The following is a 25,100-nucleotide window of genomic DNA, read 5'->3' as shown; positions in this document are numbered from 1 at the left end:
GAATATCATTTTCCCTTTTCCTGTATTTGTACATAACTGATATAATGTTATATATGAATTTTAACCTCATTAATTCTCATGCTATTTGTATGCTCTTAAAACAATCACGATGTTTATATAATAGTTTATTAAATACCCAGTCAAACATATCCTATTATTTAAAATTTACATTTTAAATATTATTTAAAAATTTAAAAATATTATTTAAAAATTACATTTATCCAAAAGATAGTGCTTTCTCCCATAATGCTCATTGAACTCTGTTTTTCTACCGGTTTCTTCACCCATCACTTTCCAATATGTGAATTATAACAAAGTCTTCTTTAAATGGAAGGGAAGAAGCTAGCATATTATAAATAAACTTTATATTATTTCCTTCAATAGAATACAGTTGTTTCCTAACTATTCTTTTACCTTTGTATTTATAATTTTTCATCCTCATAACAAAAATTGAGATGCACTGTATCATTTAATTGGAAAATAAATTCTGAGTCTAACCTGTCTCATACACAGCCTTCCTGTTCCAGTCTAATGCTCTCCAGAAGCCATGCTTACATTATCACCACATTCCACTTCCCTAGCACCTTAGCTGCCCTCTCCATCTCAAGAACACCCTGGTTCAACACCTTCACAGATAAGGTTTTGCCAAGACATTTGAATAACTGTACCCCTAACCCTTGGTATTTAAAACTTCTTAGTCAAGTTTTCTTGCTGCCTTGTCTCATTAGGCACATTCTACTTCATGTCAAGTCATTACATGTTACTCAGGGAGACTCACTTTCTTTCTTGACATCAAAAAAAATTGCCAGACACTGTCCTCACAAAGAAAGTCTATGCATTTTTTACTGCACTTAATCAATGTGCATTTCATGGGAATGAAAAGACAAAGCCAAGTATCTTCAGCCAAGTCACTCTCTGCAGTGCTGGCCTGTATTACTGGACTGGGGTTATGAGAGGGTAGACCTCAGATCACCAATGCGGACATCATCTGAAAACTTGTTCAAACTGGATAAAGGAAAAATTTTCACTAGGTTTTTGGAGCCAGGATCTCCAGGAGATCCTGACACCATCTCAAATTGTCTCAACGTCGTCCAAAGTATAGTTCTCACACAGTTCATACCAATAATCCTTCTCCTGGGTGCCAATCATCAACAAATGAGAAGTTCTCTGACTTTCTGCAGCTATGTGAGATGTTGTTGATCATTTTCTAGACTTGCAAATAATAAAGTAAATTCTTCCCATCTCTTTCTCTGCTGTGGAATAACACTGGTGCTCACCAGTTATTTCAGGGGGAAAAAAATGTTTTCTGATATGGCTGAGGTTAGCATTTCCCTGACTTTGAATTTCATGGGGAACTTTTTTTAAAATCAAAAACAATGCATCATTGCAGCTGTTTAAAATTTTAATAGCAGTTTTTGGTTTCTCCACAATTTACAAGAAAAATAACAGTGGAACCATCTGTCTATTCCTTAAATAAAACACGAACTTTTAAAATGACATCACTCTCCTAAGTAATCCCATAACAGTTCAGAGGGAGTTATGGTAAGAAGCAAGACCAGCAAGAAGGGGTGGGGAGCTTTGGACCTTTGCATGGTTTTAGGAAAAGTGCAAAGACTAGTGCTACAAGGATGCAAAATTGCATTCCCTTTTGCTTGCTGCAAAGGAGTTCTAGAAGTTTCCTTTGGTTCACAGGTCTTATAAAATATTCCTTTCCTTTGCTATTCAGGAGTAAGCTTGCTGATTCCCGCTGGGGCCATTCCCCAAGGGAGAGTCTACGAAATGTATGTAACTGTACACAGGAAAGAAAATATGAGGTAAATATTTTTTCTGTTGCATTTGACTTTATCAATGTTTCACTTGGGGAAGAATTGTACAATAGAAATGATAGATCCAATATATTTTTGTCTGAGGTGACATACATTTGACTCTACACCTATAAAAAAATTCAATCTTACTTCTCATTCTTGTTGAAGCTTCAGGCATTGCATATTATAAGTGTGGATAGAATGCTAGAGTTCTTTTCTGTGAATAGACACATAGTTCTTTAGCAGAAAAATACAGAGAAAAACATGATTCACAGATTGTCCAAAGAAATGCATGGATTTAGATAGATATGCTGACTTACTGTGATCTGGGTCAAGAATCAAGCCACAGTAGAGATAAAGATCACAAAAGTGGATACACCTTAGCTTCTGACATTCCCATTCTCAGCCAAGCACAACCCCTGATATGCCCCTCCCACCTCAGCCTAGCAGAGCCCCTGATATGCCCCTCCCACCTCAGCCTAGCAGGACACTATGCTCATTCTTCTCTTTCCGTTCTTAACTCTCCTCCAGCTTAAGAATCATCAGCCTTCTTTTATAATTAGACCTTCCAAAATGAGCCTAGTGTTGATTAAAACCATACCGAATCCAAAGGTTCGATTTTGACTGTGTCATATTGATCAACATGTAGCTATTTTAAGTGATAAAAATAACAGGTCAGATGTCCTAAATTCAGTTTTTAGTTTAGAAAAGATGGTCTCTCTTGAGTAATTCCCACATAAAAGGTGTTCTTAGTGTGAATGCGCGCACGTGTGTGTGTGTGTGTGTGTGTGTGTGTGTGTGTGTGTGTGTGTGTGTCTGTGTGTGTATTCATGTGTGTGTGTGAAGGGCGTGCACTAGAAGCCTGGGTGATTAAGGTTTTCAAAGACACACTGAGATCTTAAAACAAAAGACGTTTTGAAAATGGAGATACTCATTGTATAAGGATCACTGTTGGTCCCAGGAAGAAGCATCCATAGGTCTGGCTCTGAGCGGAGTCTGCATGACAGATGCAGAGTAGGTGATCATCCCCCTGCACTCTCTTCCCCACTCTCATCCTCGAGCCAGCTCTTTTTAGTCCCTGCTTTGGTAACCGAAAGCTTCTTTGTTCTGCACCCAGGTGGAGACACAGTTATTTATAGCAGTATGACCCAGAACATTCCCCCTCTGGTAGTATCCTTCCTGCTCTTCCACCTCCACAAACAACAGCCAGACCAAGAAGATGAAAAACAAACAAAAAACAAAAGACAAAATCCCCTCAAATCGTCGCACATTATTCCTGCCTTAAATTTGAGCCACAGAAAATCATTAAAAGTTTTGTATTTACTTAATATCAATTTTTTTTCATTCCTACTGCAGAGAAACATTCACCTATCCTTAGGGGTCCCTGTTTGGGGAGCAAGAAAAGCAATTAACAAACTCCAAGGCGGATTTATTTCATTTTATTTTCTCTTGTCCTAAGCCAAGGTGAGCATTATACAGATGCTGCCTCCCATGCCTTTGATGTTGTGGGCGGCACCTCTGACAGACCTGAGAACTAAAGAAGGCATGCAGTGTTCATGGATTCCTTTATTCACCCTGTAACTGTCATCTGCAGCTAAAGCCCAAGTCATATTGGGCTACTGCCACAGCATGGTGTGCCCTCTTCACTCTCCCCTACTTTTCCTTTCCATCCCTTCAGGATTTTCTGCTCAGAGTAGTGATTATACAATTTGGAAGAAGATGAGGGACTAGAATATTGATAATGCCAAACACCAGTTCTTTAAGATTCCACTGCCTTGGACTTTAGGTAATGAAGGGGGAATTGCTCTATTGAATTTAGTTTGCATCAAGAAAGTTGTGTGTGTGGAGAAAGTTCAGGATCTCAGAACAAACCATACAGGAGGTAGGGTAGGGAAATGACTTAGAGTGTAAGGTGTATGCCAAAAAAGCAAGAAGGCCCAAGGATGATACCTAGCACCCACAGATAGGCATGATGGCACACACCCATAATCCTAGCACTGGTGAAGTAGAAACAAGAAAACTCAAGGGCTTATCAGCAAGTCAATCTGGGTGGACTGACTAACTTCAGTTTCAGTAAGAGATTCTGTTCCAGAACAATAAGGTAGACACCAAAAGCCCACTGTTAGCCTCCACACATGAATACATACACCCCAAAAAGAATATACCTACCAGAGATCATGAATCAAGGATAGAACATGAGGAGATGCTCTGTCAGATAAATGGGAAGACCTCACACCACTAATTTTCTAACATGACACAGACGTACTTTCCCTGTAACAGCACCGTGAAAGCGAATGTGTAGCAAAACTAAGTCATTCTTCGGGCACTTCTACATGTTCCTGTCTTAGCGAAAACCTGTACATTGTGATGAACCCCACTTTAGAGGTGAGAAAACCGATGCCTGGGAAGTCAAGTCTCCTTAGTGATTGAGGAGAGCTAAGTACAACTTAAGTTCTCCTGACTGCAGAGCTCTTCGCTTTCCAAGATGACATCCCTCCTGCATACACCTTAGATCACCCTCCACCTTCTCATTAGCTTACACTTTGAATCCACTTTGCTCAGTGAAGATCTTTCTCATCATCACATAATCCAGAGGAAACTTTTCTGAGAAGTCAGGGTGGGGACATCAAGTGCCACTTGAAGGCATTTGCAGCAGCACTGTGAGCATTATTTTTCTCCTCTTTTCTTTTTTTCTCCGACTCCTTTCATTACATCCAGAACTGGGTGTGTTTCCAGCTGGATGGTACCCAGCTGGTCATCAGCTGATGTGAGTTGTCTAGAGGGAGGCGTGAACTTAATTACATGTGGCAGGCTGAATGTGACAAATGGGGCCTTATCATTACTGAATGTGCTCTCTGCAAAGCACAGACTGGCAGATGTGTGTCCTAAATGGGCCAGGGATGGGACAAGCCTCATCTGACCAGAGAAGGTGAGGAGTTGCAAGGGCCAGGGTATCTTTCTCTCCTACTTCCTAGAGCTCTCAATAGAACACAGAGCCTCCATTACCCCATGAATACAATGTGTGTGGCTTATGTAGAAATGTGGCCCCTTGCATCCTGTTTCTAGAAGGAATTTTAAAAAAAAAAAAAAGAAAGAAAGAAAGAAAGAAAGAAAGAAAGAAAGAAAAGTAAATCTTATTGAAACCAAACCATCATTATTTATCAATTCTTATGGACAAAAATGGTTTGAGATCTGAAAGGCACGTTTTCCCTTTTCTCTGTCTCCAATGCTGGCCTGGTGGTTCCTTCAATCAGCCAGCCAAAAGGAGCAATTGGTTCATAGATCCTGAATGTGAGAGTGAACAGGATTCTATTTGTAAAGTGTGGAGAGCGACAGGAAGTTTATGATCAGCTCAAGGACACAGGATTAGCACTTCTTTTTAAAGAGCGATGTGGTAACTTGTGATGTGATGTGATGTGCTGGGAGAAGGAACAGTACATCTTCGTGAAGTGAAGGTTCTGGTCTGGGTTGGGCCGATGAGAGGTGAGGATGGAGTATGCCAGGCTTGAAGACAGAGGAGAAAACAGTGAAAGGTACTGCAGAGCAGAAAGCAGTTCTTAACTGGCCAGAGTGCTGGAGAGAAATACATAGGGTGTGTTTAAGGCACAAGGCCTGGGTGCTGAAATCGAAGACGGGCTGAAACAGCCACTGGCCGGAGGGGAGAAGCTCGGTTCCTGAAGGAGATGGGCTCTGATGTAAATAGGATATGATCTCAGGCATGGACAGAGAAATGAATTCTCAGCAGGAAATGGATTTTCAGGGTAAAAAGAAATGGGGTGTAGGGGGCAGTGGAAAACATTCTAGTTCTGGTAATTTTGTAATGAAGCTAAACATGAAAGGATAAGGGGAGCACACAGTTTGTATCTGGCACGGGGTCACTGAGTACTTTTTAACTAAAGCATGAATATATATGTAAGGATAAATAAGCCATGATGTAAGAGAACTTTAAAAATCACAGGTAAAGAGGTTTCCCAAATCAAGCAGGTAAACTGACAGTGATTGAAATGTAAATAATAAGGGAGAACCATTTTAAAAAACTACTGGGTTTGTTAACTATACGTTATTGGTGGTCTTTGGCATTCTTTCATTGGTGAAATCCCTTATAGAACTAGTCCAAGGTGTGGGATAGCAATGAGGCCATGAAATAACAGTGATGTATAAAGTCAGGTGGGGCAGTAGGAAGGTCAAATAGTGGCGTAATGAAGCATCCTTCCTGAGAGTAGATAATGAATTGGCTATTTAATAGCTTCCAGGGGGAAAGGTAGCCACAGGCAGTGGTATGTCCAGAACTCTAGCACTCACAAGGCTGAGACAGGAAATTCCAGAGTTCAAGGCCAGCACTGTCTACAGAAAGACTTTGTCTCAAAAAAAGCAGGGAGGAAAGGGGAGAAAAGGAAAGAAAGACTTCGCTAAGGTTTAAGATCCACATGAACAATATTCCTAGGAGGAGCCTGGTTCCTTCCTCTCTGCTTCCTCATAAGGAATATACTTTGAGTCACAAAGCTCCTAAGATATAAGGAGCAGTGAGCTTAAAGACTATTTGTATTAATGATCGTCAAGGGAAGTAGATTGTGAGGGCCCAAAGTATACGCTCAGATAAATAATTCCATAAGGATTCAGCTCAGAGCACAATGTTTAGTCATTCTGACTTAATCTAGAGATGGTCTACCTGTCTGGGAAAAGATAACTTGCCTTTCAGAGTGGCTTTCGTGTGTGTGTGTGTGTGTGTTCTCAAATAAGCTTTTGATTGGGAGAAAATTGGATATTCCCTGTCAGAAGCATGAAGTGCAAATATTGCAGGTTGCCCATTCTGTGGGATGGTGGGTGCTTTAGAAGGCTGCTGAGGCTCGGGTGAGATTGTCACCCTGAAGGAAGTGACAGAAAGGTGTGTATTCACAGAAGGCACCTTAAGTCCACACAGAGGTTGATGGTGGCAGATCTTTTTCTAAAGTTCCTAAGCTTGTGAAAAGCCACCCCATACACACTGGTGTTAACGCAGCAAAATGATTTGCATGTGCAATCCCATGGTGCTAATCATTAGCCCTGTGTCTTCAGGCAAGTGCGTTAGGAGCTCTGGATTCCTCCTCCGGAGAGGGTCACATGAACACCTCGCCTTACAGGTGTGCCTAGGCAGCTAATTCTTTGCTCGCACGAAGGTGATCCACGATGCTGTTCTGTGTACACAGTCTTATCGCGGACAGGCAGTGGAGGCTGAAAGCAAACTTCTGTGACAAAAAAACACCTTCTCCTCCTCATGAACTTTGTCCTAGGGCCACGGAGACCTGTCCAGTTCTTAACGTGATTTGATCCTTGTTAGATTTTTGTTTGCATGCTTTTGGAACACTCTACGAATTCTGATTATTGAATTTTGCTGGGTTCCTACTTAATTGCTGCTTCTGAGCTCATTTTTGTTCTGTGTGCACATCCCAGTCATCTGCAGTAAAGATGTCCAGACTGTTTGCTTCAGTAACTCAGATGGCTCCTAGGATATAATTAGATTGGAGCCCTTCTCTACAAAGTCATAAATGAGGTCTACCTGTAGTTTCTACTATTTGGTTCCATATATTTTTTGATCCCTCCCTTTATGTAAGTAATGGTTATAGGAATTTAGACACTTCTGACCTTTGGTTTAATATAGCTAACTTTTACCTAAGTTTCCCCTTCCAGATATGGTGGCAACTGCCTTCGGTTTCTACCACTTCCTTCATCTCAGAAGCATAAGAGTCTTAACTCCTTTATTGTTCATCCCATTATGAATTCGACTTCATCACTTTCCTATTCATTACATTTTTGCACCTCACTGAGTTAATAAATTCTTTTGACACACACAGCCCCTCCTCTTCCCACTGCTCATTTGGTTTCCCTCCTCCAAGAGCAGTGCCCATCAATACAGCATGCCAGAAGTGTGTTCAGTGTCCAACTGACGGCTGCTCAACCCAGCAGGGGCTCTCCTCTTCTCCCTTATGTTCCTGGTCAGTGAGAGGAAGCCCCCTCCTTGCCTTCTCCAAGCACAGGCTGCTGAGACCAGCCTGACAGATTTTTTTTTCCGAACATCAGCTCTTCAATAGGGGCCACTTGAAATGGATCCACTTGAGGTCCCTCCTGGTAAATTTTACTGCTTACCTCTCAAGGTACTCTTGTAACTAAAAGGTAGGTGTAGGCCTCAGGAAAGCATAACCATTGTAGGTTTATTTCTCTCCTCGTAGGAAAAGTGATATTAGGCAGCAATAAAGTCACTGCCAAAGGCAGATAGTGTAATATTAATCATGTGAAAGCAACGTTTCACTTACGTTGTAAAGGAGGGAAATTAGACAAAGAGAAGACAAACTGTGTTACGAGAAAATGAAAACCAAAGTGGTAGGGGGCAGAGTATTGAAGTCTCAAGCGAGTGCCATAAACCTTGTGATTCTAAATATAAGTATATCCCCCAGGTGCCTAGAAAACTATAGATTTAATAACAGAAACATGCTATGCAGGATATTAAAGCACTGGAAGTCAGAAAAGCTCATTTGAGCCTTCCACACGGGAGGAGAGAAGGAAGGGAGAGAAGTCAGTGAGGCCCTGGTACAACCTCAAGGGAAGGAGGAAGCAGCAGAGTCGGAGATTCTTGAGGGGAATAAAAATCAAACTGCAGGCTTTACAGAAGGTGATGACTGGCGGCTGTGAAGGCTTTCATGTTTGCCTTCGCTTACAACAGAGCCATCGTGTTAGCTGTCATTGTTGTGTCAGGACTGATAGAAGGCGCAAATTTTTAGGTCGGAAACTTCATCAGTCATCACAGTTGCATGTTCTAGACCATCATCAGTTCTGTGCTAGTGTTCTGAGCTAAAGTTCCCAGAGTATTTCAAGGAGGGTCAGGTGATACCTACACAGTTTTAGTAAAGGGCCACTAAATAGGGGGAAACTGAGTTGTTCTTGATGAGAGGCAGTTCTACCTGTCATTTCCTGCAGATTTAGACATCTTTATCTTCCAAGACAACTGTAGACAAGCATCCTTGAAAACAGCTAAGCACATCGATTATCATAATAAATATATGAAGAGTTATCTTCTGACAATGTTAAAATAATAATAGCTGACATTATTCATTTATCTGTTCATTTATTTAGCATTAGGTGAGGGTAGGACATAGATATTTAGTAGCTTCTAGATGATGTGATAAATAATACATAAATTATAGGTAACAGCAAGAGACAAATCAATTTCAGGTAGCCACTGCAATTATGGGCGAATTTGAGATGTCTTTTTAAATGTCTACATGAATAAGACAGAAGGATGTCACTGAGATGTACATTTTAATGGATTTATATTTGGTTGAGCTGGATAACTCGAAGGTATTGATGTTTGATGAGAAAAGGCTTCAAGTGGTGACCTTGGAAAGGTCTTATCCTTGTCTTATTCTTGTGCTACAATGTTGCCAGTGATTATAACGAACACAAAAATAGCAGAAATATCCATTTTATGATGGATAGGAGACTATGGGAGATAAACAACATTTGGAGGAATGACATAGCATTAAGAACTGTATATTGAATCTAATAAAGCAAGATAAAAATATAAATATGTCCATGTTCAAAAGTCCTCTAAAAAACACAGAACTATATAGACTTGATGTAACCTAAGAACACTTACATTAGGAATCTTTGTGTGCTTATAGTGGTGTTCATCACCTACTTTTATGAAGGCAATGTTTTAATAACAGTATCTCCATCCTCCCCTCTTAACTAGAGATGGACACTTAATATTTATGTTATTATCTGAGAATAATCCAATGCAATGATTTGTAATGTGTGACTATATCTATATAATCTCAGTTAAAGAAATTAGCAGTACACTTAAGTTTTAGGTTAATTAAAGGATGCCCAATATAATGAGACAGCAAATTTCTGAAAAATTCCTCATGAACTTGAAGAAAGAAACATAAGGAGAGAAGTGGAATCCTTACTTATCAGAAAACACTGGAAAAGTTGAGAAAGTTCTGTAAGGACAAAGATATCAAAATAATGTCCAAATACATGATATAAAGTGAGCTAGTTAGTAGGTCAAGGATATATGGAGAGAATTGTCTAGAAGGCAGATTGTGTTCATTCTAATTGATCAGAATGTAAGTTGACAATAAATGAATGTTACTCCAGTAACCATGGATTATAAATTTGGATATGTCTAAGGTATATGACACAAACCATACATCAGCTGTATTGTCATAGGCCATTGTTCTGGGGAAGCGGGTGTTTGAAGACCCTCCTACAATTTCATGGTCCCGTGGCCCCCGTAGCCATCCTCTTCTGCCAGTCAATGTGAGAACTCTTAGGAAACATGCCTTTAGTCCAATCGCAAAACAGTCATTGTTAGTTGTGAGATACAGGCGCAACCTCGGGAACTTTGAAATGACTTCCTCACATACTAATTGGCAGCCTGGACTAATTAGTCCATTTGCTTGTTGTTTAGTAATGTAAATCAAACAGACTGACAGAGTTTAGAAAAGGAAGGAGGGAGGGAGGGAAAGAGGAAGGGAGAGGGAGGGAGAGAGAAACAGTTTGTATCTTTGAGTCCCTTTTGACCAGATTTTTTGCATATGAAATACATAAGTGATGTGATTTCATTTTAACTTGCTATAGAAATGCCATCCTATATTCTTTCTGCTCCCATTTGAAAGAATGAATCTGCTATACTATCCTGAATTATGCCTGAAAGTCATTTGGACTAAGTTTAGCTCTAGGGTGTCCTCATTCTGAAGCGAGTTTTTGAAGTATTTTTCAAGTTAGGCCCTGAAAACACTAAAGTATTTAAAACACTGTGAGACCACTGGTGAGCGTTATCAGAAAAGCTGCTTATGTAACTTCATCAGGAGTCTGTTCTCTCTCATTCCATCCTGAAAGCATCAGAGCACAGGGTCAGAGGAAACTATCCAGGCAGCCTCATGTCTGAGAACCAGGATCAAAGAGATGCTGGCAAATGCCCTGCTGTCAGAAAGACCTCCAGTCTTCCAAGATGAAAGCCAATCTATAGAGAACACGGCTTCCATTTATTTCTGTCTTACCCACTCCCCCCCCCAAGTGTTATAAGGATGTGATTCGAACTGTTTATTCACTGTAGATCTCAGTGACTTCACAGGGCAGTAATACTATGGAAATGTCACAGGTATGGTTCTCTGCACTCCCTGCAGGCCCCCCATGGAGGACTCTCAGACCCTACTGACCCCTGTGGTGAGCTGTGGGCCTTCAGGAGCTCTGTTGACCCGCCCCGTCATCCTCACTCTGCATCACTGTGCAGACCCCAACACTGAAGACTGGAAGATCCAGCTCAAGACCCAGGCAGTGCAGGGGCAATGGGAGGTGAGTGAGTGTCTGTGGGAGACACATGGTGCCCATGTCCATCATTGGTGCGTGTTGGGAGATCTTTATTTCTAAAGTAGCGTGACAGCCTTTTGGTTTACACTTTAAACAAGAGACAGAAGACTGAATCTTCTGACTGATGAGCGAAAGGAAGGGGGTGTTCAAAATCAGCTCACAGGAAAAGGATAGTCAGACATCCCAGGTAATTTGCTGTTAGACAAACAGGAACCACATGATGGGGAGGGTGTGGGGGGACCATCAGAACCTAGATCACTTAGCATCTGTCTCTCAAGAATATCTTTATCAAATACATATGTAAATGTTAGTATAAATGTATATTTATACAAAAATTTACATATGCAAAATGTGAAGTTACTTTATAATTACTTTTGGTATTTTTAGCAAAAAAATTATAAAGATACATATGAAAGTTTAAGACTGTAGTATATTAGGGAAACTGATTTAGCAGTGAAGCATGATATTCTGGGATTAGCTAGATTTTTCCTTTCTATGAACATTGACTACACTTGACCATATAAGGGAATCATTCCTTATCAGAGCCCCTTGCGTGTAGGGTTGTGCTTGAGATTATCCTTTAAATAGACTTACGTGGGCCTCACTTTAATTTCATTTAAGCTTTAAACTATCAAAAAATATCTAAAACCCTATCTTAGGTGCTGGCACGATTCTCTGCTTAATGCCTTTTCCATTTCTGGGGCTGAATGATGCTAATGGTGATAGAGCAATGAACTCAAGAGTCCAGAATAGAACAAAGAACATTCTCATGTAAACCCTTACAAAGCAGGCCTGGACCATGGTGCCTACTGCTGGCCACACCTTTCAGGCTTTCTGAACCATTCCCCCCAGGTCCTTCTTTGTCCAGTGTCCTGGAGCCTAGAATAAACTTAGAGGCCTTGAGCTGCTTTTCTCAGCAGTGTAAGATTCCTGAAAATACACTTCAAAATATTAACTCACTGATGCTGTTAAAATACAGCTCATAACATCTCAGATGATGTCATAAGGTCAAACCAAGAAGCCATCACCTGAGGTGGCTGCTCCATTCATGTCTTTACCCAGACCTAGAGACCAAGTTTTATTCCTTCATTTTTTTTTTTTTTTTTGGTAGTCAGCACTTGTCATGAGTCAGACGCACTGGGATACAGGAGAAAGCACTGAGGAAATGACTCCTGCTGGGGGATGGGTGATTGGTACCCTTATTCAGAAACTGAGTTGCATTCATGCATGTATTTTACTGCCCACTTTCCCACTCATGAAATTTTCTTCTCAATCTGAATTACTTTAAAGTAGGGAGAACATATAAAAAAATCACAATGTGCACTCGTCTGTGGTAAATCATGGCTCTGATGGCCCTGGGCTTGCCATCCCATTGGCTGAGCTCAGGGGCCACTGCACTCTTAACCCAGTCACAGACTCTACTTGCCCAGTCCCCAGCACTTCTTATCACCTTCCACCCTGCCTACTGCCGCGGGAGCATGTGAAATGCTGATCCTTGGCTTAATGACCTGACCCTCTCTCTTTGTTAGTATATAACTTAAGCCATTTGAATAAATCAAAAACCGGTTGAATTGGCAATTACTTTTACAAAAATCACCACTTCCACTTATTTCTTATGAAATATTTTTAGTCTACAGTAATGAACTGTTTAATGATTACATGAGAAAAACAGCAGAGAAGAATGTAGAAGGCACTAAGTGCTTCCCACAGCTCCCCTTCTGGAGAACCTGAGAGCTGAGATTGCTTAGGGAAAAGTATACTATTCTGAAAAATTAACTGTAGTCTGAGTTTCGAAAGAGAAAGTACAATAGTGTTATATAATGTCTTAATTCCTCTGATTATTTTTTAAATATGGATTCTTGCAAAAAGTTGATATCCGAGAGTGGCACCTCAATACTTTGTACTTTTCAATTAAATAATATATTGAAAGATTAAAACAACAAAATCTCAGAAGCAGGTAGTAAACCTGAGTACACTGAACTCAAAGGGACAATTTGCTATTGTCTTTTGGATTTTCATGTAGATACCAGGACATTTATGCAAATAATCACATCAATATCTAGACAAAGAAAGAGCGCTGATGATGGAGAATGAAAACAGGTACCACAGAGTTAAGAAAGACGAACCAGAACTCAGGAACAGACGCCTGCTTTATCAACCACCGTCCATGGTAGCTTAACCATGTTCCCTTCCCTCTCATTCCCAGGATGTGGTGGTGGTGGGAGAAGAAAACTTCACAACTCCCTGCTACATTCAGCTGGATGCAGAGGCTTGCCACATCCTCACAGAGAACCTCAGCACCTATGCCCTGGTTGGTCAGTCCACCACCAAAGCAGCAGCCAAGCGCCTGAAACTGGCCATCTTTGGCCCCCTCTGCTGTTCTTCCCTGGAGTACAGCATTAGAGTTTACTGTCTGGATGACACACAGGACGCCCTAAAGGTAAGTGTCTCCCCACTCGCCTGTCCTCTTCACCCTCACCTAGAAGCTAAGGTTTTGATGTAACCTTACACACCTGGAGATGACTCTGGGCAGGCATGCGAACACGAGCCATGGGTCCAGAGGAAGCAGTTACAACAAACAGATAGATCTCAGTGGCCATGCTGATAGAGAAGCTGTTTACTCTGTGCTGATTCCTCCCAAGGGCTACTTTTTGTTTACCTTACTTGAGCTCTTTTAATGAAAAATGTAGACGAATTTGGCAACGAAACCCGTGGATGGTAAATAATCTGGTTCCAGGTTTATCTCAGCTGCATTCTTCCTATAAAAGAAATTGGCATAATTGCTCACGTTGTATGTTCCTCTTGTGTGCTACTTCATTTATATGCTTTCCCATTCTTTTTACGAGGGCTGTGAGGGAGAGGGTGAGCATTTGACAACAGGCTGCTGCTTTGCAGAATAAATGTGCTTAATTCCTGGTGTGATTATTGCCATTCGTTTTATCCCAATTGAAGCTTTAAGGGATATAATAAGTGCCTTTGAAGAAGTTATGATCTAGAAAGAGGAAGATAAAAAGTATGCCAGGGTTGAGGAGATAAGCCAGAATCTAATGTATGTCACGGCTGATACATCCTGTGAGAGTTCGGGGAGGCAACCTACATAGTATTTTAAGGAAATCTGAACAAGAGCTAACATTTGAGACTTGTCATTATGAAAGGTAAGGTTTTAAGCAGCACTGATAGGAAAAAACATTCAAGATGTTTAGATACAGGGACCAGGGTGAAGGCACACAAAAGTGAATAGCAATTGACGCCTTTATGCAGATGTATTTTACCCAGAAGTCGAAAAGATAGATCTTAGCTGACAGAGGGAGTCTATGATGTTAAACAGAACATGATTGGAAATATGCATTAGACCCCTGACTCTGACTTCAGTGGACAGATTCAAGTTATTAAGGAGATTGTGGCAGAGCTGTTGTGGTGCCAGAGGAGTAAGAGGAAGGAAACAGAGATACAAGTCCCTGAGCAAGTTGCATGGTGACTACCACTCATGTAGTGGAACAGAAAACTGAACTTCTACCTCTGATAATGGCAAAGTCTAGGGCAAGTGACTTTGTTACTTTTGGCAGTTCAGGCTACTATGACAAATACTATGGATTAGGTGACCTAAATGTAGACATATTTCCTCATCGTGCTGGAGATGGGAAGCCAAATGTTAAGTTTGTCAGCACAGTTGTGTTCTGATAAAGACTCCTTCAAGGTTTCAGACAACTGTTATCTAGCTGTGTCTTCATGTAGTAGATGAAGGCTGGAAAGGGCTGTGGACTCTGATCTGTAATGACATTTATTTCATTTAGAAGATCCTTGCCCTCATCATCTAATTACCTTCCAGTGGTGCAATTTCTTAAAACTCAGACTCTGTGGATTAGGATTATCAACCACTAATTTTGGATGACGCAAAAATTTGCTGGCAATAATGCTTTTCCTTATGGACTACTGACTTTGGGGTATAAATCTGTCATCAAAAGATATGCAAGGGGCAATCAGATATATGTTTGTGGTTTTATCTCAAGCTTTGTTTCCCTCTCTCCTTTGACCCTTCTTAGCGTTTGGTATCTATTATTCCATTGGAATTCCATTCCATTCTATAAAATCAACTTCAAAATATGCTCAAAAGTCAACATTTATCAGATTATTCAGTATTTATCTCATTCTTTGACAATGTACTGTACCCCAAAAATATGTAGGGTTTTATTTTCTAAACAGACAACAAATCCCAATGTAGAGATTCAGGCATCAATGATGCCACGTTGATATTTTTCAACCAAGATTAGAAAGGAAAATATCCAAAGAGAACAGTGGAAAAATAAAAATAATGACTATTACTGAGTACTTCTATCTACCAGGCAAAATTCTACATATTTTATTAACTCATTCAGTCTTTACAATAACTCCATAAGGTATCACTATTTCTACTTGACAGATGAGGACTCCAAAGCTCAGTAAAGTTTAAGTGGCTCTAGGTCACACAACAATGGTATAGAGAAGAAAGCCTCAAGTATGGGAAGTTAGCTACAGTTAATCTATGGAACTAATGACTAAAGAGCCAGACAGAGAACGTGGCTGCCATGATGTGCTAGCAGGAAGGGCAGCCAAAGACTATTAGAGTAGCTGAGGAGGGAAATGAGATGCAAAGAGTCAAGGAAGCCAAGGGAAAAACATTTTCTGCCTTTCAAAGTATTTCTTTCTGTGATTTCTGTCAAGAGAATAATTCTGGATTGTGAAAACTGGAGGTTACAGGTCAGGGTTTCTAGGAAGCAATCTCAAAAGATGATGGTAAGGTACTTGGTTAGAAGTAAGAAGCCAGGGCTGGAGAGAGGGCTCAGAGGTTAAGAGCACTGAATGCTCTTCCAGAGGTCCTGGGTTCAATTCCCAGCAACCACATGCTGACTCACAACCATCTATAATGAGGTCTGGTGCCCTCTTCTGGCATGTAGGCTACATAGAAGGAATGTTGTATACATAATAAATAAATAAACCTTAAAAAAAAGAAGTAAGAAGCCATACCCAACTGTGCAGTCCTTGTGGTAGATGTGACCAGCAAGATGTGCAGGAAGAGGGGGGACTTTGTTGGTCATTATATATATATATATTCTTAATGATCCAATTTGTTGGATCTTTCTGGTTGTGGAACTAAGTGATGTGAACATAGCTTTGTGTAAGGCTTCAGGGTGTTTCTTTTATCCTCCTTGCTGATTTGTGTGACATTTCTAAGGCTCTATCAGAATGCAAATATAGCTGGGTTTAAATTCTTCTTGGGAAGAACAGTATTTGTTGGAGAGTCATGGGGTCTGATTAAGGCAGATCTTCTGAACAGTTCCTTGAAAAATTATTGCAAGAAGTGCACAGTCAAAGATATTGATGGTACCTGAAATGCTTTATGCAGATAATTTATATTCTGACATAGCATTGCTCGGGATCTCCTGAACTGTCTTCCTGATAGACACACAAAGATCTATGCAAAAATGCAATACTTTGCAAAACCCACATTGGAGTTTGTTAATTATAGAACAGGGATGGAAATGGTCAATGCAAAGAAAGACCAGTAGATTGCTTTCAGCAGTGAAAACAACCCAAGTGCAGTGTATATCATGGTCAATGCTTTCCAGACAGACATTTATAAATTCTCAGCATCTGGGGATCCAGCACTTAGCTGGAAAGAGGTGTGAATAATGGATGAGACATTCTTGCACCTCTTGGCCTTTTAATAATGCAGGAATACCAAAATCCTAGTAATAAGTAAATGGTCTATCCAAGACTCTGAAGAGACAATTAGTTCAGCCATGTCTGCACTGCTTCACTCATACTTGAATTGGAACCTGGAGGCTGATTAGCTCAAAAGGGCCTTCTAGAACCAAAGGCCTACCTTCTTGGTACACCCCCTGCTGTTTCTCATTGCTGGTCTGCCGTTTCCTTGCTAGTCCTGTAGTTCTTGCATTTCCAAACTCTTTAGACTTACCTTTCCCAGTCCTTCCTTCTCTCTTTCTTGCCTGCTTCTTTCTCAATCTCTTCTTCATTTAGTAATTCATTTATCACCGTGCATGTAAAAATCCATGGGGGTTTTGGAGACTTGTTCAAAAGGGTCCTTCTACAAAGGCTATCATCTACATTGGCTCTATTGGAGTTATATCTTGATGTTGCCTGCATGCTTTTCTGTCAGTTAAGGACTATTATCTTAAACATGTTCACACATCTTTTTGTGGGAATGATTCCATTAAGAGCAAACATCCCGCATCCACAAATCCACGTTTCTCCCATTGCCTCCCTACTCATCTCAGTCACTACTGAACCTTCCAGATAGTTCTTCATTCCTTCCAGTGCCTGTAGTGAACCACCCTTCTTTTAATTCACTGCAAGACAGAAGGAAAAAAACAAAACTCTACTCATTCTTACACTGGGACACATAGCTATTCTGGGATGTCTCTATACTTGTGGGCTGGATTTTTCTCATTTTGTTCATTACCCACAGCATTTCCTTAAGTGTAGACCACTGCTCAGACCAACCCAAGAAAAACCTGTCTTATGATCTTGCCTTCAACCTATTTTAGCCCAAGTATTCTCTCAAACTCAATGTTACCCCCAGAATTGTTCTGAATATAATTGCTTAGTCTTTCTATCCACTCCCATCACTCATCCATCCATGCAGATGTACGCATCTTCTGCTCTCCGCAGAACTTCACTTATGTCAAGATCTCCAATCTGAACACGTCTCCCAGTGTCATAGCTAAAACCTCATGAGTTTCCATCTCTGTCCACAATGAAGCTGCCACTTGTTCTTGGAAAAGCTTCCTCAACTTTCCCTGGTTTCCTGATCCATAAATCCTCTTCTGCATTTATCCATTTCCAGATAGAAATCATCTGAAACATATTCCCACATTGAGTTGAAGCTGGCTGCACCAATTCCCATTGAGAACAGTGCCCAAAAATTGACAGATTTTCTACTTTTTGTTCAGGCTCATTTCCAATTAGGCCCATTACCATCCCAAAATAACTAATCTAAACAGTGCCTGCTCTGCATCCCTTGTCCTCTTATTGATCTCTTCCTGATGCATTGTATTTCACATGACCGTTGTTTGGAACTTCTTCTATGTTTCCCAAAGCTCCTGATCACATCACATCATCTTTATGCCTAACAATAATCTCCCCTCTCCATGGATACACTATTAACCCTGCCTTTGTGCCTCCATATCATTGATACAATCTCTTATCTCTAAATTCGGGCCCTAGAGGAAGGAGGTCTGCTTCCAGGCTTATGCTTTAAGCTAACTCCTTACGAGTAACACTGGGAGCTCAGTGTTGTGTCTGCAAGGGCTTGACATTTTCATAAAGTTAGAGCTGGATGTCGGGAGTCTTTCTGAACTGTGGAAAACAGAAACATGAGACTATGTGGGAGGTCCAGAGAAGTATTCATTTTTAATATACACTGCTAAATAGGTCCTTATAAGTTAATAGGGAAGATGGTGGCCTGAATATACAAATAACATTAATTGTTGCTTTTTATCACATATAACTATATTAAAAAGTTATATTTTTAAAATCTCGTTGTATTATTATGTGTATGGCTAGATGAAGAAAAGGAGTCCTCCCTATGAGCCAGGCTCAAGAAACTCCAGTGCATTTTTTTTTCATCTTTCTTCCTTCCTCTTTGAGTTGGGCAATTTTTGTAACAATCTTCCTGGATTTTGTTAAGCCCTGAAGCAAAAATGGTCACCTGAAACTTAAAAGCTGCACTTAGTAATTTGGAATCACTGATGTAGAATCAGAATGCCAGCAGTGACTGCTGGGGTAGAAGTCAAGGCCGATGGGAGACAGTGGGAATCTTTTATATGCTTTACAGAACGGTTTCTCCCTGTGCAGAGGGATGAAGGACCAGTGGGAGCAAAGCTGAGGCTGGGTTTACACAAAGAGATAAAGATGCTGAAAACTGTGAGAATAGTTTGGAATGAACTCAAATAGAGAGGTCAAGCATATTGAAAAGATGGTGTTTGGATTATAAGTGAGTTTCTTTTTCTCTCCTCCTCCTTGGGTGATTAAAGTAATAAAAATGATATTTTCCTTTCATTATTTGCAAAGACTTAAATCCTAGTGTAAATAGACCAGAAATTAACAGAGAACAAGGCTGTATTTGGAATAAGTTTTAAAAAAAATCCAGAGAGAAAAATACATCTATGCAGAAATACATAATTTCTGCTCCATTATCAAAGATGTCTCCTCATAATAAAGTTCCTTAATACATGCAGACATCTAAAACTTGAAAGGGGTTGTTTTCATTCCCTCTGGATAGTGTGTGATGCTTACTGAGTTTCTGACAGATGTATTTGTGACCCAGACCAAATAATGTACATCACCACAATCTGGTTTCCCTATGGGGTGCCTGGGCACAGAGAAACCCTTCCTTAGATTCATCTAGTTCTCAAATACCCTATGTTCCAGGAGAGTACAATAACTCTGAGAGAGAGAGAAAGAGAGAGAGAGGCAAAACACTGAAAAGTAGAGAAAATGAAATGTTAAAATGGTTTGGATGCATCTCAGTTGTTAAGGATCTGGCATCTCCTGGACTGTGCTTGCTAGGCAGCCTGTTACGCACAATAGGTGGCTTTACTTCCATCTTGCCACCTGTTGCCATCCCACTATTATCCATCTGCTGCCTCCCCTGAGGGAAGCAGCAGGTGACCTCAAAACTAACCTGACCTGGGTATTGGGTAATAGACTCTCAGGGTCCTGGTTTCTGACACTAATGTATCCATGCATATGACTCATCTACCAGATAAAAGCCATGAAAATATGCTAAAAGTTCCAATGATTGTGTCTCCATCCAGGACCCCTGGAAGATTCAAGGACAAAGTTATTAAATCTGGCACAAAATAAGGACTGAATCCTATTAATTATCACTACATGGGGCATTGAGACTATTGCCACATTTGGAAGGTGATAAATCACCAAAGATGTTAAATTTAATAGTAGTCTAGTTTCAACACAGTTCTTGGGTGGCAATTCAGCTGGTCAGATGTTGTCACAAGGATCTTTGTATGGTGTCTTCTCATTATCATCTCCTCATAAAATTTGTATTAGCCCTATCCTATACTACTAACTATTCACTACTACTATATTGCCAACAGTCTACTTGATGAATTTACTTTTGTAGGGCACACATAGAGGAGGAAAGAACTTTTGCTAAGTATAATAAAGATTCTTTGAAAATACCTGAACATTGCTGTTCTGAACATGGCAGTGGATAAATATCTTCCACAGCACAGGGACTTTGATCTGATAAGTAAATCCCCCTTGATGGGGTGGGTATAAAATAATGACGTGTGTTTTGTAAAGTAAAGAATGTTTCTCACCTGCGGTCAGTATGTCTTACAGTCATGAAAGGACATATGTTCCATTGTTGGATTTGAAGACAGAGGAAGGGAATCATGAGATAGGCAAGGTGAGTAGCCTGGAGAAGCTGGGAAAGGAGAAAGAGCTTAGTTCCCCCTCTCTGAAAGTCTCCAGAAGGGAAGGCTGCCCTTGTGAACCTTAACTGCAGATACTAATGCTGTCTTGGGCTGATGGCCTATACAGCACAGGAGAGTAAGTTTGTATTGTCCTAAAACTGTTCTAATTGCTTATGGAATACTCATATGGAATTTGAACAGTACATGTTGAAGGTTAAACAGACGTTCAAGAGGACCTCACAAGTACTAGAGTGATCTAAAAGTCCCTGCACCAAAATACAATGTGAGACATCCTACTTTCATTAGAAGTATGCCCAGGGAAGACCAGTGGCATGGGCACTCTGTTGAGTAGGACCCTTTGGCACACTGCTTTGAAAGCATCGCAAACTTCCTTGACCAGGCAGGCTGAAAGTGGCAGCTCAGCCCAAGCATCTGTGGCAGCAGCAGCTGCTGGAACAGCAGGCAGAGCCCGGGAAATGAAGGGGCTTGACGGGGAAGGTTTGCACATGGTCACTGGCGTCCAGCCTTATTAAGGATGAAGGCAGGCAGACAGACTTGGGGGCAGGGCAGAGCACCCCAGTGTGAATGCAGGAAGGGAAAATAGCACCATGAGGTGACATTGACCTGAGCAGGTGGAAGAGGCTGGCTGAGAGTCAGCTGTTCCCCATTGCCCAGCTCAGCAGCCCAAGGCCTGAAGGCCAGAGGCGGAGACAGCAGACACAGGACTGAGAGTCGCCTGCTGGAGAGCTGGCAGGGAAGAGGAGAGGAGAACGGCTGCTCTTTTTGGCCCCTGCTTTAGTAGAGTATAGGCACACTGCTGTGACAGGGGCAGCAGTGACAGCCACAGTGGCAGAGAGAAACTTCCCATTCCCAGATGACCAGGGCAGGTTTCATCCTAGGAATAAAGACTGGATAAAAACAGGGCAGGTCTCACTAAATCTGACAGCAGATGTGACTCTTTGTACATACAGTACAATCAGTGAGGGTTGATCTGAGGTTTAATGTGCATGGTGTGTTGAACATGTGCCAGGTTGTTCTCACATACTGGGGGTGAGGGGATTCCCTAGCAGGACCCTGCACTGTGTCAGCACCATGGACAGAGTTAAAAAAGAAGAAGAAGAAGAAGAAGAAGAAGAAGGTCCTAGCTCCATAAGCTAAGGCAAACACAAAGTTCTGGAGGGCAAGACTGGTTGCTATGGCCTCTGTATCTTTGGGATTCCTTTGGGGCTTCACAGTAGCTCCCTCTACCTGCTACTGAGTCTGGTACTGATGATTCAGCTCCTTGGCAGAAATAGAAAAAGTCCATCCATGTCTCTGTGTTTCTACTGGGAATAGAACACACAGAATTTTAAGTCCAGAAACAATACCAAGAATGAAACTGGACTAGTGAAGCAAAGTGGTGGTTTCATCTCTTTCCTTCCCTCTCTTCAGTGATCTCTCAACTATAAGAAACTGAAGTCTAATCAGGAAGCCTAATTGTGAGCCTGTCCCTATCCCTGGAGGGAGGCTTGCCAATGTTTGGAAGGACCAGGAGGAGAAAAGGAGAGCAGGGAGCACATGGGTGGCAAATCTGGCATGACTTTACCACCAGAAATTCTCACTCTTCAGGATTGTTAGAGAAATAACATAATAGTCATGGATTCCCGGGTATGCCTCCAATTCCCTCTCTCTGTTGGGCCCAACATGGACAGATCCTACTCTCTGGGAGCCTGTGAGAACAGCAAGCACGGACCAGAGCTGCTTTATTTTTCCACATAGACCTTTAAAAGAGCTTAGATTTATTATGTCTTTAAAGTGGCCCCGGCTAATGGCTCGGCATGGATAATGCCCTGGTTTAATTGTTTACTGTGCAAGCTGCTTGTTTCTACAGTGGAATCCCCTGTTGCTACCTTAGCTGCAGTCTTTCATAGGCTACTAGAATCAATTCGGTCCTCATTCACATCTCTGCTGGAAGCATTTGCTGTGCCATGGAGTTGCTCAGATCCCAGGGACATTTCCTCCTGAGAATACTCTAGGATTCGTGTGTGTGTGTGTGTGGTAGACATGTATGTTATCATGAAAAGATGGGATAGAGATCTGTTGTCAGTCACACTCTGGAGTCACTCTTGAGATTCTTTTCAAAGTAAGAGGCAGAGATAGTTTATCAGGGTATCCAGAAAGTTCACCCAAGACTCTCACCTGTCATGGAAGTGAAAGTATTCACTAATAGGAAAGACAACCTCAACCAAGGAAAGTGACCTTTATATTTCTAAGTACAAACATCCTCGATGATCCTAATGTTTAGTATGACATTTCTTTCCAAGGTCACGATATTTTGTCAAATCTCCCTAAAGCTTTTGATCTCCAGTATATTTGGTTCTTATTCTCCATTAAGGTGTATGAAATAACCTAACCTTCATGACAAAAAAAAAAATAAAGTTTGTCAAGACATTGTTTTAGAGTGGAACTCATTTCAGCCTGGTTGAAGGTTCACGTTGTCTCTATACCACACAGAACAGAAGCTGTGGGCCAAGTCAAACCCTCCCTGACATAACTCACACATGATGCTAGGTGACTATTTCCAAGTTGTCTAGCTGTAAAGTCGTCTAACTGTAAAGTCATGTTTCATTGAGGAGCATGTCTATTATTTTATTTTATCCTTGTATCCACATCACATATATATTGAGCAGGGTTTCATGCAGAAAAAAAATCTAGAAAACCAACTTTGTTAAGCAAAAGTCACAGTGTATTTTTAAGTACAAATGGTGAACGCATATCTCAGAGCACTGATCACTACCAATATGAAAACAAAGCCTGATTAGTCTATCATATGGGTTGACCCCTTGAGTCTTCTGACACAAAAACTTACAGGGGCCAGCCACTGAGCATGACTAGTAATTTTGCCTCGTAGGTGAATTTACATGATTTTTGTTGCCAAAGAGTTCTACTTATTAAAATATCTTTTATTTGTGCTTTAGTTCATTCTCTCTCTCTCTCTCTCTCTCTCTCTCTCTCTCTCTCTCTCTCTCATCTATTGTCTATCTCTCTTTCCAGGGTCTGGCGATGTAGTTCTAGCTATCCTGGAACTTACCAGGCTGGCCTTGAACTCACAGAGATTTGCCTGCTTCTGCCTCCTGAAAGTACTTGGATTAAATGTGTGTGCCACCATGCCAGTCACTGCTGTCATTCTTGTCTCCCAGATTTTTTTGAGTATAATATCCTAACTATAGTAACAGTAGTAACATTCCTAATGCTGATACCTTTTAATACTGTTCCCTCATGTTGTGATGACCCCGCCATAAAATTATTTTCATTGCTACTTCATAACTGTAATTTTGCTACTGTTGTAAATTGCAATATAAAGATCTGTGTTTTTGATTGTCTTAGCTGACCCTGGTGAAAGGATAGTTTGACTCCTCTCCCAGAAGGGTCATGAACCACTGATCTAGTCACTATTTTGGAGGAAAAAAATACGTTAAATTTGACATAGAAATTCTGTTTATTACTGAGATATTTATTCCTGAGCTAATTTCTCACTCAGATCTTGATGTGAGGACAGTTGCTCACAACAACTGTCTCTAAGGTAGAGATTAACTTCACACTCCCCAGGCCAATTGCCTCATGGGCCAACAAAAGATAATATTAGTGCTTCTGTGTTTAGTGATCTCAGCTTATAACATTTTCCTGATGACATTGGTATATCAATGTTTAAATATGGGTTTATAGTTTATAAAGAAATTAATACAACATGCACAGTTTTTGATTGGTAGATGATACAACTATTATCTTACTGATAGGACTGTGCAAGAGGTCGTGTTCCAGCTCTGCACAGCAGCTTACTATAGGCCCCCTGGTTGATGGAGAATGGAGAACAAAATAATATCAGAGACGGAGTCCTTTGGTACTTTGTTCATTTTATCTATATATGAACGTTTCACCAAGCCACTACAGACCCACTCCTCACAAGGGAGAATGCCCTAGCATGACTTCTGAGAAACGAAATACTGAACCTTATTCTTGGGCTGACTCCAACCCAGGCTTTGCATTCAAAGTGTGGCATTAGATTTCTTGACTGCAAGGTCATGGCCAACAGGCTAAGATTCTGTTAGGTGGTTCATCCTGCCAAGAAAACTGATAATGATAAGGTGCTGTCTTCTAGCATTCTATGTTGATTGTAGGGATGAGGTATGCATTCTACATTGTTGGGTACAATTACCTCCCAGAATACAATGCATCTTCTTTCAGACATCCCAGGGAGATAATTTGGATGTAATGAAGATCTATAGTAATCAGATAATTACTATCGATTGCTCTTTAGATGTCTTGATGAGGTAATTAGGGCATACTGGAAAGAAGCTAGAACTGATTGATTGGCATGACTGTAATCTCAAAGATTTCTAATTATGTTTCTTTTCTTCTAATGGCTTATAAACAAACATCATTTTAGCTTTAGAATTTGTCAGGTGCCAGGTTCACTGGGAACATCAGCTTTCTCTATTATGCTAACTAGACACTGAACATGATCAACATA

General features: G+C 40.8%; 1 protein-coding gene across 2 annotated transcripts in view; it reads left to right on the top strand.

Moving 5' to 3' along the window:
- Unc5c (unc-5 netrin receptor C) overlaps positions 1–25,100 on the top strand; it is a 339,268-nt gene that overhangs the window by 294,539 nt on the left and 19,629 nt on the right. For both annotated transcript variants that reach the window (XM_048456914.3, XM_048456915.3), the window contains 3 exons: positions 1,727–1,814; positions 10,970–11,138; positions 13,360–13,593. In XM_048456914.3, the coding sequence (XP_048312871.1) occupies positions 1,727–1,814; positions 10,970–11,138; positions 13,360–13,593 (491 nt within the window). The remainder of the gene's footprint in view (positions 1–1,726; positions 1,815–10,969; positions 11,139–13,359; positions 13,594–25,100) is intronic.

Source organism: Myodes glareolus, chromosome 17, assembly GCF_982192425.1.
Source record: "Myodes glareolus chromosome 17, mMyoGla1.1, whole genome shotgun sequence".
NCBI classification, from domain to species: Eukaryota; Metazoa; Chordata; class Mammalia; order Rodentia; family Cricetidae; genus Myodes; species Myodes glareolus.
The sequence above is the reverse complement of the archived record's forward strand: the minus strand, read 5'-3'. Positions and strand labels throughout refer to the sequence as shown.